At 34.5% G+C, this 16,686-nt stretch overlaps 1 protein-coding gene across 4 annotated transcripts in view; it reads left to right on the top strand.

Moving 5' to 3' along the window:
- Positions 1 to 16,686, top strand: part of CSMD3 (CUB and Sushi multiple domains 3) — a 1,146,349-nt gene that overhangs the window by 563,588 nt on the left and 566,075 nt on the right. For all 4 annotated transcript variants that reach the window (XM_045805628.2, XM_087864412.1, XM_045805629.2 and 1 more), the window contains one exon: positions 4,660 to 4,781. In XM_045805628.2, the coding sequence (XP_045661584.1) occupies positions 4,660 to 4,781 (122 nt within the window). The remainder of the gene's footprint in view (positions 1 to 4,659; positions 4,782 to 16,686) is intronic.

Below are 16,686 nucleotides of genomic sequence, written 5' to 3' on the forward strand. Positions count from 1 at the left end.
TGAATTGTTTTATATTCAGACCTCTACATTTGCCAACATGGGATGATTTTTTTTTTTCCCCTCAGTGTCCCTAAAAACATTTCATTTCAACCATCTCTAATAGTAGTGGTCACATGTTAATTTAAAAAAGATAATGTCTTATGAAGTGTTACTGGAGAAATGGGCACCTTGTTATTTTATACACGTTCACCTTGATTTGATCAGAATGAATTTGTTCTTTATAAGGCTTCTACAAGAGCCAGGGAGAAAGGCTCCTAAATTACTAGAGGAGGAAAACAAAACTTAGGAATAAAACAAGTATTTTTCTATGTCACTTCCTAAGAATAGCCTTCCCTGATCTGTTATCTACTTCCATAGAATTTCTTGATCTATAACCCCCATAGCAATTTATAAATCCAGCTTATTTATGGGTGATTTTTACTTGTTATTTATGAGTGTTTTCTTTCTTTATTTTAAAAAAAGACAATTTCCTAGTCTAACACATATTTACAAAGATTCTTCATCACTTCGTAGAGATCACTTATTTGATACTCCATGTAAGAGCTGTGAAAAAGAACTTGGTTATTTGTTCCTTTAGTAAACATCCCTACATTATGAAAACTACTGCACCAGGAGTTAACAAACAACAAGGCCTTGTCCACAAAAGATTATAGGTGTGTATACATCTCAAAAAACAAAGCATGCCAGAGAATTGCCAAGTAGTGTCACCCAAAGAAGCAGTATGTCCTATCAGAAAGTTGATTCTACTAACTTCAAACCAATCATTGATTGCTATAAATTTTTTATTGCTGTGAAGTTCTTAAAATGTTTATAACTGTACTTTCTATCAGATCACTAGCACTTAACCACCTTTATACATGTGTTGTTCAAATAAATGTGCTGTAAAGACTACAGTCCATTACAGAGCCCTGAGTGGAGGAATTAGGAATACTTCTTAGAAAAATAAGAGACACATCAGCTTGGCTTTGTTTAAGTGAATAGAATTTCTGCAGGGGGATGTAAGAAGGAATAACATTTTAGACTTGGAAAACATCATAGAAATAAGTGGAAAATTATAAAGGGTGTGATACATTCAAAGAACAAGAATTCTTTTCTGGCACAAGTTGAGTGTCTACTGTATAAAATGTACTGGAAAAGAAATCTAGGTCCTCACAGAAACAATTTTATATTAGACAGTTTGTAATTTATTCTATAGGAATCAGTGATCAAGTTTTTTAATGAAGTTAAGCAAAATAATCAAATCTGTCTTTTAGAAAGATAAATATAGTAGCACTAAGGAGGATGGGACACAGAGAAAAATGAGTATAGGGAAGGAGTTAAGTAGCTATTTCTAGTTCAAGAAAAGATGGTGATGAAGTACTGGGTATTGGGAAGAGAAGAAAAGAAGAAAAATGGAATGTTTCAGATGAGAAATACATAGGTCTTGAGGATTGCTTATGTCTGTATGGGAGGGAAGTGGATGGATGAGTTAAGAAAAGTTTAATTAACACTCCTTTAAAACGTTTCATAGAATGTCCAGCAGGCAGAGAGACAATTACTCTAGAAATAGGAGATAGAAAAATTGGTACTGTAAATTTGAGAGCTATCAGCACAGAAATGACCATTGTAGTCATAGAACTGAATTAAATTAACTATTTAGAGAGACCATTGAACAAAATAAAATAGGCCATGTAATCAATTTATAATCCTGCTACCTAGGGTTCAAATACAAATGCAAAATAATAATATAATAATAATAATAATAATAATAATAATAATAATAATAATAATAATAGAACAAGAACACAAGGTATGGAGCATAATGATTTAAAACAATTAGATAACAATCAAGGAAGTTCAGGACTGTGTAAGGGAAGGTAGATAATTTCAAATAAAGCTTATCAATACTTTCCATTACTACTAAGAGATTAAGTATGTGGAAAAAATGAAGAGATACTATTAGATTTAGCAATTAGGAGGTCATTTCTGGCATTAAGAACACAATTCAGTACCCAAATGAGAGAAGTCAACTGTAATACTTTCAAAAGTGAATGGGAGAGAAGATGTAGTGCATAAAGAAGATTCATAAGATGTTGTAAAGCAATGATCTCACTTGTACGTGGAATCTAAAAAAGACAACATTATAGAAACAGTGTAGAATTGTAGTTGCCAAAGTCAGACCACGGGTAGTGGGAGAAACAGTGGGTAAAGGGAACACATGTCCAGTTATACAATGAATAACTTTGTGGATATAATATATAGTATAGTGACTATAGTTAATAATATTGTGTCATATACTTGAAAGTTGCTAAGAGAGTAGATCTGAATTGTTAACCCTCCCCCAACACACACAAAGTAATTTTGTGAAATGATGGAGGCGACTAACCTTATTGTAATCCTTTTACTATGTATCAAATCATCATGTTATAAACCTTAAACTTACACAATATTATACATCACTTATATCTCAATAAAGCTGGGAAAAAGAGTCAATTATTAAATATTTGGAAATTTTTTCAGGCCTTGATAACCTGTGGTATGTTAAAATAAACCAAGGTGGGACTATTTATACCATAGAAATGGAAAAAAAAAAAAAAAAAGGAAAAAGGAGTGAATGAAAGAGAAAAAAAAAAACGCTGTAGTGAGCAGAGAAGATTTACAGGAAGTTAGGTAGTAAATGGAAAGAGAAAAATTGGTAACTAACATTGCAGGAAGAAAAATACCATTTATTATTTTATCCTTATTACAAAATAACAGTTTTATTATTTAAAATATAAAAATCAGACACAAATAAGAGAAAATTAAAAGTAACCATTTAATACTAAATGACTTAACCACAAGATATAACCCTCAAGTTGAAGTAGTCTGAAGTAGATTTATGCCAAAATATAAGTTAATGGGGGAAAAAAACCTAGTAAAGAAAACTATATAAAGAAAACTATATTTAACATCCTAGAGAGACACATACTTAGTGATGGGACGGTTAAGAGATGAAAGAATGTGAGCTCTAATCCTGCCTCTGCTATTTACTAGCTGAGTGATCTTGGGCCAGTCAAGCAAACTTTTGGGACCTCTAAATTGATTTTCAAAGTGATGATAATAACTGATGTAGGAAAGATGTTAGTGTTTGAAGCTGATGGCCAAGAAAAAATTCTTGGTCTTTGGTGCAAAAAGGTGGTTTTATTAAAGCACAGGGACAGGACCCGTGGGCAGAAAGCGCTGCACTGGGATCATGAGAAGTGGCCCATTATATACTTTCAAGCTGGGAGAGGGTTACAATAGCATAAGTCTCTAAGGAATTTTGGAAGCCAGGTTTCCAGGACGTTGAGAGGGCCAGCTATTGTTGGGAATATGTTATTTATTACTAATAAAACCTGAGTCATGAGACTCATCAGATGTATATCAGTAGGTCATATGCTTGAGGGATGATTGACAACATGTATCTTGAGGGGTAGAGATAGAGGAAATTTCCAAAGGAATTTTTATATGTCAGAATACACTCACGGGATCCTGGGGGTTGGGCTAAGATTGCCTTTTGCCCTTAGCAAAGTATTAACATCAAGGCAGCTGAGTTCCTAGAGGAATGTTATTCTGCCTGTTTCTAGGACTTGTCAATGGGCTGTAAATAGTAAGGAAATTTAATTTTTCTTTTGCCTTTGTTGCTTACATCAATAACTATATAAAGTCTTAAGTGCATTGAAAATATATGTACATCAAAAAAAAACGAAAATATATGTACATCATTTAAAAATGGAATAAATTGTTATTGATGAGTTAGAAAAGGATGACTGACGTGTGCAAGATTTTAATGGAATGGGGCAAAGAAATGCAAATCAAAACTAATGCCAACAAGAAACCTTGGTGACCAAGAAGGAAGAGAAGACATAGATGCAGTGTGGCCACTCTTCTTCATAAGTAGAAGAAGGATTGGAAAAATGAAGAAACATTGAAATATTTAACTTTTGCGGGAATTTATTAAAATTACTTCAGTGCAACTCTTTTTGTAGTCTGAATGGTCTAATTCACAGTTGTAAAAACAGTAAAAGTAGTTTTCATATTGGTGTTTCAGTCTCACATCCTAGGATACTTAATAAAGAGGTTTGAAAATACTATCTGGGGAAGCCTGTGTGGCTCAGTCAGTTAAGTGTCTGCCTTCGGCTCAGGTTAGGATCCCAAGGTCCTGGGATTGAGTCCCACCTCAAGCTCCTTGCTCAGTGGGAAGCCTGTTGCTAACCCTGCTTGTGTGCATTCTCTCTCTCTCTCTGACAAATTAATTAGTTAAAAATATAAATATATAAAATTTAAAAAATAAAGAAAATACTATCTGGATTACCTAACCCATGGCTTTGTTTCTTTCTCTTTGTGGATTTTTGTTAACACAGTATTGCATAACTAGACCTCAGTCTAATTAGACTCACCTATTTACAGTCGGAGGATAATTTATAATGCCTCATACTGTTATTCATAACTAATTTTCAATTAATGTTGAAAATATTGAGCTTGTGAACTTTAGGGTATAAAACATACTCTCACTTTGGTAAGTGACAGAATGCTCTAATACACATTTCACTGTGGTTATAATTTGGCAATTTTGAATTTAAAGTTTGTTTGCAAAATACTTTATTGCTAAGAGTTTGCATGCGGTATAGGCTCACTTTTAAAATGCAATTTCTCTTTTAGTGAAGACATGTGGCTCTAATCTTCAAGGACCAAGTGGCACCTTTACGTCTCCCAACTTCCCATTCCAGTATGACAGCAATGCACAGTGTGTCTGGGTCATCACAGCAGTGAATACAAATAAGGTAAGGGAAAACCAGCTTTGGTAGAAAAGCATAATCATAAAGACAAAGGCAAAGAGATCATGAGGAAAGTGCAGTAAAGAAAACTCATAGCTAAAGTATGATTTCTGCAATATTTTCTACTTATTCCTTGTCTAAACATAAGCCAAATGAGAATTTTGGAAAAAGTATATTTTAAATAATAACACTTCTACTCCCAGTAATAACATAAATAACAACATATTCAAATTATAAATGAATGTTTTCTGAGATATATTTTTGAAGGTCGTAAGTACGTATTTCTTTGTTATTTTTTAAACAAGCCATGAATCATGGCTTTTCACTCCATATCTTTTCTGCTTGACCTGTCATTCAGATGTATCATGTTTTGGTACATAGCTGACTTTTCTTTCAATGTTTCTCTATTACCATAATCATGCAGTTATTCCTTATTATAAAAAGTTGGTTTTAATGTGGTCTGCACTAATAAAGGATTCATATTATGGATATTTCAGATGGTTAGATTGTCTTTCTGTTTGACTAAAAATGAGTAATACATCTCAATATGCATATGCCACAATACTTGAAATAAAATTATTATGCTGGATGTGTGTAGGAACAGCTGAAAACTTAACGAGTTTTCCTATCTTCTCTCTCTCCTTCTTTCTCCTTGTAAGAAAACAGAGAGGACCTAAATAGGCAGAATCAAAATTCCTCTCAGATCGTATGATACCTTTTCTGGTTTAGATTAAGGGAAGTTTCTTAGTGGAGCCCATTAAACTGGTTTAGATTGCAGTTCAAATACTGATTTAGAAGTTACTGATACCTTTGATCAAGTTATTTAACCTCCTGGTAATTCTGTTTCTTTATTTATAAAAATGTGGATAATAAGAGCATGCATTTCATAGTGTGCTATGAGGAGTAAATGAGGTAATAAATACACAGTGCTTAATATAGTAAGGACTTAAAACACATTAACTCATTGTTATTAGATAAAGTATGTACTACTTGCCAGAATGTTTTTAGGACACCAGTACGGTTTTAAAAATCAATTCAGGGGTCAGTGACACTTACCTCAAAGAAAAGCCCTGATTTATGAATCAGAAGAACTAGATCAGAAGCTTACACTGTCCCAAATCATCTGTGTAAACTTGGGAAAAATCACTATATCTAAACTTTCAACTACATTAAGGAAATAATTTTACTCACCCAACCTGTGTCATTCATTCAATTCACCAAATATTTATTTGTCAGATATCTTCTCTGTGCAAATTGTGGGTTTTGAGAAATTTTTTTAAAAATCATGAAGTATGTGAAAAATCAAGTTACATTTATTGAACATGTAGCAACATGCCAGATACTATTGACAGCACTTTTTATGAATTATTTAATCCTCCTAAGACTCCTCTGAGAAGTAGGTACTTTTACTGTCTGTACTTAACACAGAGGCTGAATAACTTGTCTACGATCACGTAGCCAACAAAGGTCAGAACTGTGTATTTCATAAGATATGTGTTATTTACAAGGATACATCTCACAGGAAGATACAAGTATCTTATCCCAAGATAAGCGCGAAGTAAATTCATTATAAAGTGTGGAACAAACACATTGTATTAGTCTTACATTGAGATAGAAATCTTTTTGTGTCATGATAATTACCTATAATTGTCATCAAAATGTGGTAATTATCTTCTGTTCTATAAGATGTCTGCTTTGCTAAGTTTAATTCATTCTCACTCACTGAGATACCTGAAGTTTCGCAGAGGTCATCACATTTCTCCTTGTTTATCTCACCCAATCTGCCAAACTTTTATCTCTCCGTTTTCTCCTAAAAAAAAAAAAATCCAATTTATTTTCTAAGGAGGACATAATTACTTTCACTTCTTCGCTATTTTTATCAAGTAGCTGACTGAGGACATTTATTTTTGATCTGTTGGTTTACCTTTATTTTAAGATATCCTTATAGAAATTGGTTTTCAAGCATTTTTAACCATGACCCACAGTTAAAATTATGTTTTACATTGTGGCGCAATTCACTCACATACACACACATAGTGCCACAAAATAACATTTTCCCTTAATATGTGAATTCACTTCTCTGGTTATTATTCTAATCTTTTGTGATCTATTTGTTTTTAAAAAATTGATCATGCCTCTATAAATGGATTTCGTGATGTACTAACAGGTTATAACATAGTTTGAAAAATCCTGTTTTGCTTCTACAGATTCCCAGATCAGAACTGTTTTTGGGGGGGTGCCTGGGTGGCTCATTCGTTAAGCGTCTGCCTTCAGCTCAGGGCGTGATCCCGGAGTCCTGGGATTGAGCCCCACATCGGGCTCCTCCGTTAGGAGCCTGCTTCTTCCTCTTCCACTCCCCCTGCTTGTGTTCCCTCTCTCACTGGCTGTCTCTATCACTGTCAAATAAATAAAACCTTAAAAAAAAAAAAAAACTCATTTTGGAAGGCAGTTGCTGGAATGAACCATAGACACACAGCTTTCATAGTTGGTATAAACCTCAATTAACCAAGACGCTTAACCTCAGGATCTACCATTTTCTTCAAATATCATTGTTCAAGTTTTTCTTTATGTTTGATAATTTTATTTTTTTAAGATTTTATTTATTTATTTTTGAGAGAGAATGAGAGAATGAGCACGAGTGGCAGAGGGAGAGGGAGAAGCAGGCTCCCTGCTCAGCAGGGATGTGGAACTCAATCCCAGGACCTTGGGATCTTGACCTGAGCTGAAGGCAGACGCTTAAATGACTGAGCCACCCAAGTGCCCCTGAAAGCAGACACTTAACCGACTGAGCCAAGAAGGCACCCTATGTTTGATAATTTTAAAAGCAATCTTGGTGTTCTAAATGTCCAAAACACATATATGACTAGTGGAAAAAATTCTGAGATTTGAAGCTTGATGAAACTGAATGGAACTGGTTTCAAATCTGGGCTATCCCTTTTACTAGTAACATACTTGTAGACAAGCATGATCTTTGAATCCTCTGAACTAGTTTTTCTTATTCAACTATTAGAGATAATAATATCATATCATAAAGTTGTTTTACTGAGTAGATAAAGAAATATGAAATGTCTGATTCAAAGAATCATTTTAAATGACATCTATTATTGGCAGATGATGCCATCTCATTAAGAAATATGCTTGTCTTTAGTTACTTGTTAGATTTAACTTATGTATTGATGTATTTTTATGAGGATGCTCTTCCTTGATTTAAGTGGTCTAGTGCATTTGTCTTCAATCTGATGTATGTGTGTTCTGGGGTACACAAACAATTCCCAGGGTGTACATGGGGAGGAGGGGCAGAAACTGGGCACCATTTTCAGGTATTCCCCTTTCTGACACTGTTCTGCTTGAAGACCCACCTCTGTTTGTTTGTTCTCTTTTATCACTTTCCTTTTTGTGATTGTCTTTCATAGTTTCAAAAGAAAGTCATATATTACCTTCCTAGCTGAAATGTTAACATTTTACATTATTCGAGTGTAAGTAAAATTCCAGAGATCCAGACTAGAAAATTCTACGCGCACATAGTTCCTGAGGGGACGTCTTTGAGAACAAAGCAAAAAATAGATTCACTGGGAAATATTTGAAGGAGATATTACCTTATTTCATCTAAACAACAAACTTAGAGGAAGTCCCACCTCTTTATCTCTTAATGTACATATGCATATATTTATGTATGTATCTATCATCTGTCCACCCACCTATCTTTGAATGTATCTGTATCTCTGTGTGTCCTAGAACTAGAATTTACAGTACACAGAATTATAGAGTAATTTGAATTGAAACACAAAGTCTGAATTTTTTTTTTTTAAAGATTTTATTTATTTATTTGACAGAGAGAGAGACACCCAGTGAGAAAGGGAACACAAGCAGGGGGAGTGGGAGAGGAAGAAGCAGGCTCCCAGTATAGCAGCCTGATGTGGGGCTCGATCCCAGGACTCCGGGATCATGCCCTGAGCTGAAGGCAGACGCTTAACGACTGAGCCACCCAGGTGACCCCAAAGTCTGAATTTTTGAACACATAGAATTTCCAATTTGTCTGATTGACTTTATAGTTTTTGCATTTACTGTGGATGTTTTCTAGAAATAAAATGGACTAATGTTGCAAGATTTTAAGGAAACTATATTTAAAGTATTTATAAAATTACAGTATAGAACTTACATCCTTTGCAGCTACTCACACTTAGAAAAAAAAAAAGATGTCTATTTAAAACTGCAGGAGAAAATATTTATCAAAATGCCTTGACCTATGTCTACAAAATTGTTTGAAGGCTGTCTAGATCAGCATTGTCCAATAGAAATCTGTGAGTCACATACAGAATTTTAAGTTTTCTAGTAGCTACATTTTTTTAAAGATGAAATTAATTTTAATGTTATATTTTATTTAACCACAATGTTATAATTCCATGTAATCAGAATCAAATTATTAATGAAATAATTTACTATCATTTTTTTTTTCATTTTAAATCTTTGAAATCCAGAATGTATTTAACACTTAAAGGACATCTCAATTGAGATGAGCCACATTTCTAGTACTCGGTAGCTGGCGACTACCATATCATAACAGGGAAAATATTGAACATTACCACAGAGAGTTTGATCCTCTGCTTTAGGAAATATGAGTGGTGATGATGGTTAGTGGTTGGTCTTAAAGAGAATAAATATCCCATTGCAAGGGAATTGCCTGAAGTGAAGTTTTTGTGGGGGCTTCAAGGGAAAGGAAAAAGGGATGCTCCCATTGGCAACCTGGGATTTTAGTTTTTCCTTACTTCTGTGAACTACCCCATATCTTTATTTAGTTATTTTTCTAAATTTTTTACTTAAGTCAGCCAAAATAGCTTTCTGTTATTTGTCACTAGGGAACCCGGAGGCAGGGGGCTAATGATACATCATCATTTTTATTGTCTCTTCACCTAGTATAAAGAATCTATTGAAATATTTAGTACTCCTGTTTGCTAACGTATTTTACCATATCCTGCAAATTGATTATATGCTTAGTTCCTCTATCTTCATCAATATTGGGTAAGAGGGATCTAGCTCTTGAAAACATATGGTAATGTTGGATACCTTTGCTCTAATTTCTTGGGTTTTTAATAGCCTTTTGAGAAGTGGGTCTTCTAATGTAAACATAAATTAATAGTAATGTCAAAATAGTTGTTTTTTTTTTAATTGACTAGTTCTTCAGTGTAATGTGCAGAACTGAGATAAAAATGTTGTGGAATAGAATTCCTTATGGCTTTTTGACCAGTTCTTGTTCTGATTTTAAAGGGATGCACTTTTATCCACTTTGGATGACTGTTTATAAGAATAATACTGATGTCTCTGGATGTCAGCAAACCTTACAACTGAGAAAATAAAATCCATTGGGAGATCAGTAATAAAAGATTAAATTAACCAAGCATAGAAGATACAATTCAGAGAGAATGAACACAGGCACATGAGGTTGACTTCAGTTTAGATTATAGCTCTCACTAGTTTACCAGAAGTCCGAAGTGTCAGATGAAGTAAAATCCATCACCAGAAGAATGTGAATTGACTATGGCTTAAAAAAATGTTGGGCAACACTAGTCAAAAGCACATTTTTTTTTTTTTGTATTCCAGGACTATGAATATTTTTAAAATATTTTATTTATTTACTTGTGAGAGAGAAAGAGTGAGCAGGACAGAGAGGGAGAGAGAATCTGAAGCTGGCTCCATACTGAGCTCAGAGCCAGACGCAGGGCTCGATCCCTCCACCGTGAGATCACGACTTGAGCCAAAACCAAGAGTCAGACATTTAACTGAGTAAGCCACCCAGGCTCCTCCAGGAGCATATTTAATGTTCCTAAATTTGGCTCAGATTTATACCTCATGATTCAAAGAATACTGTTTACTAAAACCTAGGTATAACAATGAAGAAGGTTAAGGGACTGGCATGATTTTAAATGTATATATATTTAAGAACTCATTCTAAATGTTCCTGACCTATTTATAAATAACTTCCTTATTATTCTACATAAAGTGATACATGGACAGAATTTTGATCCTAGAGTCAGAAGCCCTAAATTCTTGTGTGATTCATTTTGCATCCCGAATCTCAGTTTCCTCTTCTTCAAAGCAGGGATAATGATCCTTGCCCTGTCATGTCATAGGAATGTTGGAGGATCACATAAGTCAATAAACAACAGCACTCTGTACATAGGACATTGTCTTATAAATTTAACGTATCATATATGTATATTATTTATGCTATTCCTTATTCCAAAGACAGTTTTAAGTGGATGACAACATCAAGTAGACCATAATACATAATTTGAGATATATTGAATAATTAAGGATGTTTAAGCATAAGAATAATATCTACCTCATAGTGGATGCCCAGTTAACATTTGTCGTATAAATAAAAGAACAAATAGATAAGAATAAGTAATGCATATGGAATATGTGAGAAATTATTAGGCATCTTGATTGAACATAAAACTAGTACACAATGAGTAGCAAATATTTTGGTGGCAGTTATACTGCTTTATAAATAAATGTTAGCTCTACTTATGATATATTAAGTATTTATACCTTATAGTATATTATTTTTTCAAGCACTATCATAAAGCATACTTACTGGGATTTTCATATAGTTCTGATAAAATTTCACTATAACACTTTATATTATTATATATGTCATGCATTTGGTTTCTGTTGAAGAGACATGATAGATGGTAATTTTTCCCCTTACCTTTCATAGACACCTGCCCCAGAATTAAATGCAGGTCAGGAAGGACAACCTTTTCTATTAGGGAATGTTATCCCTTTCCAGGCAGGTCATTCCATTCTACTGTTTATTTTTTAAAAAAAAGTATAAAATTGACCCTTCTAATATTTAATTTAATAATATGACAAATATGTCAAATAATTAAATTATGAAATATTTTATTCATATATTCACTACAACCATTCATGGTTTTTGTTTAGACCCATAAAAAACCCATTCAAGGCTCCTCCCCATAAACTCTTCAGGCATCAGAATTATACCCTTAACTGCCATCCATAACACTGTCATCAGAAGCCTTTCCATATTGTCACTGTTCCATCATTGCAGCTAGCCTTTTGCCACTTCATTTAGCCTGCCCACTTACAGGCACTGGTTCTTTGTGCCAAATAGTCAGAGTTTTGGGACCCATGCCAAGCTTTGGTGCCAGGTCTGAGACCTCAGCCAGACATAGAATGTGTCACTTTTCTGTAGACTGCAGCTGTCTTTTCTGCAAAAAAGCAGACTCAAGACAAGGATTTATATACAAGTGATCTATTTAAAAAAGTGCACCGAGGAAACTATTAAGGGAGTGGGGGGAAGCAGGATAGGAAAGAAGTTAAACAAGGGTGAAATTTCAGCCAGAATCCAAACTGGAACCTGATCCCATGCCTGTGTAAATTATACCTCAGAGTTTGTTCCAATTCGCTACAAGGGAGCTGGGCTGTCTTTCTTCTACATCCCATAATCATAGGCTAAGGATTAGCCAGGTCCTTCAGGGCTCATATGTGCGCATAATAGCTCCCATAGACTGAAGAAAGCCTCCAAAAGACTTGTATCTCTAGGCATTTAGAGGCAAATGAATATAGAATATACCAAACAGCTAATGGAAAGGACAAGAAACATTTACAGGGATCTGGGTGGAGCAGGGACAGTATCTGTTACAGTTGAGTAGGAGCCAGTGGGAGCCATCCTGAGGCAGTAGTTCAGGACAAATCAAAGCCAGGTTTGTAGTCCTACCAACTATTGATTCAAAAAGAGCCTAGGAGTAAAGTACAAATCTTGGTATAAAACAATAGGCTGGAAACCAGGGAAAACAACTAGAAGATTCCTCAAGCCAGGGGAAGTGGCTGTGTTTACCCATTTGTAGGGTATCCCAGCCTTGGAAGTAGGGGAACTATCAAAGGCACTGACCTTGCCAATGAAATATGTATTCTTGTGAAATGGTTTATTTAGTTGAAATATTTTATTTAAAATGAATTACTCAGTGCAGGCACAGTGAATCGTCATCTAAAAATACATATCAAGTAAAAAATAAAAAGAAATATTCTAAAATGTTAAGAAGATTATCCCTTGATAATCTTGGACCATAGTTATTTTTCTCCCTTTTCTACTAACAAAAAATTCTGTTAAATTTTAATAATATGTTATATTTTATAATAAAAACTTGGATAAACAGTAACAAATTAGTAAAGTGAAAAAGAAAAAAATAGTCATAGAATGATTGACATTATTGATTACTTCCTGCTTCTTGAAACTTTCTCTTCCCCTGGCTTCTTTATTATCTCATTTCCTGAATTTTGCCCTTCTCAATCTTTTCCCGGTACTTATCTTTTCTGCCATCTCCTTAAAATTCAATTTCCTCCATGTTCTGAATTTAAACATTTTTTTAATTCTGTATTCTTCTTTTCTTCCTTCACACATCTAAATACAATGTCCAGTGGATTCATTATAGCTCACTAATATGCCTCAAAGTTGCTTACCTTTCTCTCACCTAAGTTGTCATCATTTCTTCTATGGATTATCAACCAACTTCACAACTAGTGCATTTTTGTCTCATTTTCTTACCATCCCAAGCCTATCAATAAATCTAGTGTAAAATTTTATTCTAAATTGAAATTATATCTCCTTTCTTGGTAAAGTATTTAAACAGATCCATGCAACTTCATGGATGAATCCACCAACAACCTGAAATTGTCTTATCTCTCAAGGCCGGTGCCCCAACCCTCTCCACCAGTGTTACCAGAGCCCTCTAGTTGGAGGGACATGCTGCTCTCTGTACTTCCCTACCTGTTTGTACCTCCCTTAACACTTGACCAGGCTTATTCCTGGCCGTTCTTTAGCCCTCAACTCATGTTTCACTTTTCATGGAACCCTTTCCCGTCCTCCCACCTAGATTGACTTAGCATCCTACTCTGCATACTGGTCACCAGTTGTCATATTATATTGTAATTATATGTTTACTCATCTGTTTTCTTTAGTTTCGCACTTAATAACAAAAAACATGTTTGAATCTTTGAATCCTTAACTTCTAGTGTTGTAGCTGTCATATGAAAGTTTCTCAAATGGATGTTTATTAAAAGAACTGATTAAATATTTCTAGGCAAAAATCTCACTGGTTTATTTACATTTGGTAGCTCTTCCTTGGAGCTTCTCTGATTCTTCTGAAAAATGGAGGCAAAGTATGCAAAATACAAAGTAGTTTTATTTCATTTATTTTTTTACTCCTCTTCCTACTGCTAACTGTTGGGTGTCCCTAACACTTTAACCTCAGTATTATAATTGCTTTTGAATGATATGCATAATCAGAGCTGTGCTACATGATAATTAAGCATAAATATTAAGTGATTCACATAAATAGTGACAATTAGTATACTTGATGCAGCCAAGTAAAGTCTTTTGGGAGTTGGCATAAGAGAAGAAAATAGGAGACTGGACAAAGAAATCCTTAAGTAGAAGTACCAGGATATACAGCCTTAATTAGGATTAGGTTTGGCTGTCAGTGACAGAAAACCTCCAATGAGAGAATTAAACAAGATGTGTATATGGTCTGTTAAGTCATGCTCTGCTCTAGGAATTCCTCAAGGACTTAGGCTAATTACTACTCTACCATTCCCAGGATGCAGCCCTTGCCCTCAAGTTGCAGAATTGTGTCTCAGCCTCCAGCATGGTGTCTCAAACATTCCAGGAAGCAGGATGGGGGAAGTGATAAAGAAGGAGGGCAAAGGACAAGGACAGATGCAAGCTATTTCTTAAGAAAGGTTCTCAGAATCTGCTACAACACACACACACACACACACACACACACACACACACACACACACACGTTTTTACCATAACTTAACAACATGATCATACTCAGCTGCAAGAAAGATGAAAAGTACAGTCTTTAGGGAAACTTGGTACCAGCTAGAAATGCTACTACCATGGAAGAAAGGGTAATAGGACGTTTGAGAAAGGTATGACAATCTCTGTTACAAAATTAATATGTTAGGCACTATTCTAAGCTCTTTTTCTGTATTATCTCTCTTAATCTTCCCACTGACTGTATGAAGTAATTGCTATTATTATGTCTAATTTATATGTGCAAAAGCAAGTTTAGAGAATTTAAGCGACTTCTCTAAATTTGAAGGGTGAGTGAGTGGCCACACTAAGGAATAATTTTAAGAGTTGTGATGGCTGGATGATACAATGGTGATGGTTCTGCTGCTGTTAACAAATTACCATAAACTTTGTGGCTTAGAACAACCCACAGTTTTTACCTTATAGTTCTGTGGATCAGAAGTTCAGTACAGGTCTCACTACAATAAAATAAAGGTGTCAGCAAGCTCTGTTTCTTTCTGGAAGCCCTAGGGAAGAATGTTTCCTGTTTGTGTTGTTGGAAGAATTCAATTCCTTGTGGTTGTAGAGTCAAAGTGCCCAGTTGCTTCGCTGATTCTGAGCTAAGAGCCATTCCTGGCTGCCTTCCTCCATCTTCAAATTCAGCAAAAGCGTTGTAGTCCTTCTGATATCACATTTGTCTGGCACACTCTTCTGTCTTCTTCCTCCCTTTTTAAGAACTTGTGTGATTAGATTGGGCCCACCTGGGTAATCTAGGATAAATTTTCAATCTCAGAGTCCTTAACCTTAATCATATCTGCAAGTCCCTTTTTAACATGTAAAGAATTTGATTCATAAATTTCCTGGATTAAGGCATGGATGCCATTGGGATGCCATTATTCTGCCTACCACAGGTGGGAATGAGGAAGGGCAAAGAAATTGGAGAGGAGAGGGCTTTTAAAGGACAGTGTCTTCATCCAGCAGAAAAGAGCTACTCTAATTAGTAGTCACGATAGAGGAAAAGTGAGAAAGGCAAATTTTGAAGTTTTTGATTTGTGCCCCACTCTGTCACTTTCTTCTTCCCAGAGGGATCCCTTTATCTATAGACAGATTTAAATATCAATCAGTTCTAAAATTCCATGCCATTCCTATTTCACACCTTTCACTCTCTATCCCTAGCAGTGGATCATATTAGGATCATAGGAAATAGGGAATAGAAACATTGATGTACATCTTCAGTTATTAGTGTAGAAAAGTGTAGTGGGTATCCAGTTGAGGTAACTTTGAGACATAGTATTTTATTCAATCAGGGAATTCCTTTCCTGCTTCCGAAACTCCTCATCTAAACATCATGGTCTTTAATGGTGAAAAATACAGGCAGAAAGGGAGAGGGCAGTAAAACAGAAAATGAGAAGCCATCTTTTGTTGAAAAGAGACGTTAAAACATCTTCAAACTAAACCACATACATCTTATATCTGTTAATTACCAGCCCTTTAATCATCATTCATCTCAAGTGCGAGTTCTGGAATGAGCAGTGTTCTTCCATAATAATGAGAAAGGGAGGGATGGTTATGAGTGAGCTTAGAAACCTGTCTGGAACAAATATTTAACAAATATTTGTTGTCAAATAGCTTGTGTAAATATCTATCTGTGTCAGCAAATATTGTTTGCAATTTTATATTATCAAAATCACCTAAATGCAATAATATAATTAATTATAAAAATTTTTTCTTACTTAAGTGAAACAATTTTTAAATATTTATAATTTACTGTATGCAAGACACTGTACTGGCTTTAAAAATGCTGAAGCTGTTTATTCATAGCTTATGAATGATTCTTTTATAACTTTTTAAACAAGTCTTAATATAGTATAGTTTTTAAGATCATATCTCTTTTTGGTTGTAGAAGTTGTAACTCTTTAAAATCTGTTTTTCTTGTAAAAATCATTATTTTTCCGATGTATATTTTTATGCATGAAGAAGTGTAAGGAAACAGAGCTTAAAATCTCTCTTCTTTGGATAGGCTATCTCTTTATTCTAGGAAGCATTATATTTCTCTTATTCTTAAAATAACATTTGAATAACTCATTT

This window comes from Ursus americanus, chromosome 9 (genome assembly GCF_024610735.1).
Source record: "Ursus americanus isolate L20-20 chromosome 9, mUrsAme1.1.p, whole genome shotgun sequence".
NCBI classification, from domain to species: domain Eukaryota; kingdom Metazoa; phylum Chordata; class Mammalia; order Carnivora; family Ursidae; genus Ursus; species Ursus americanus.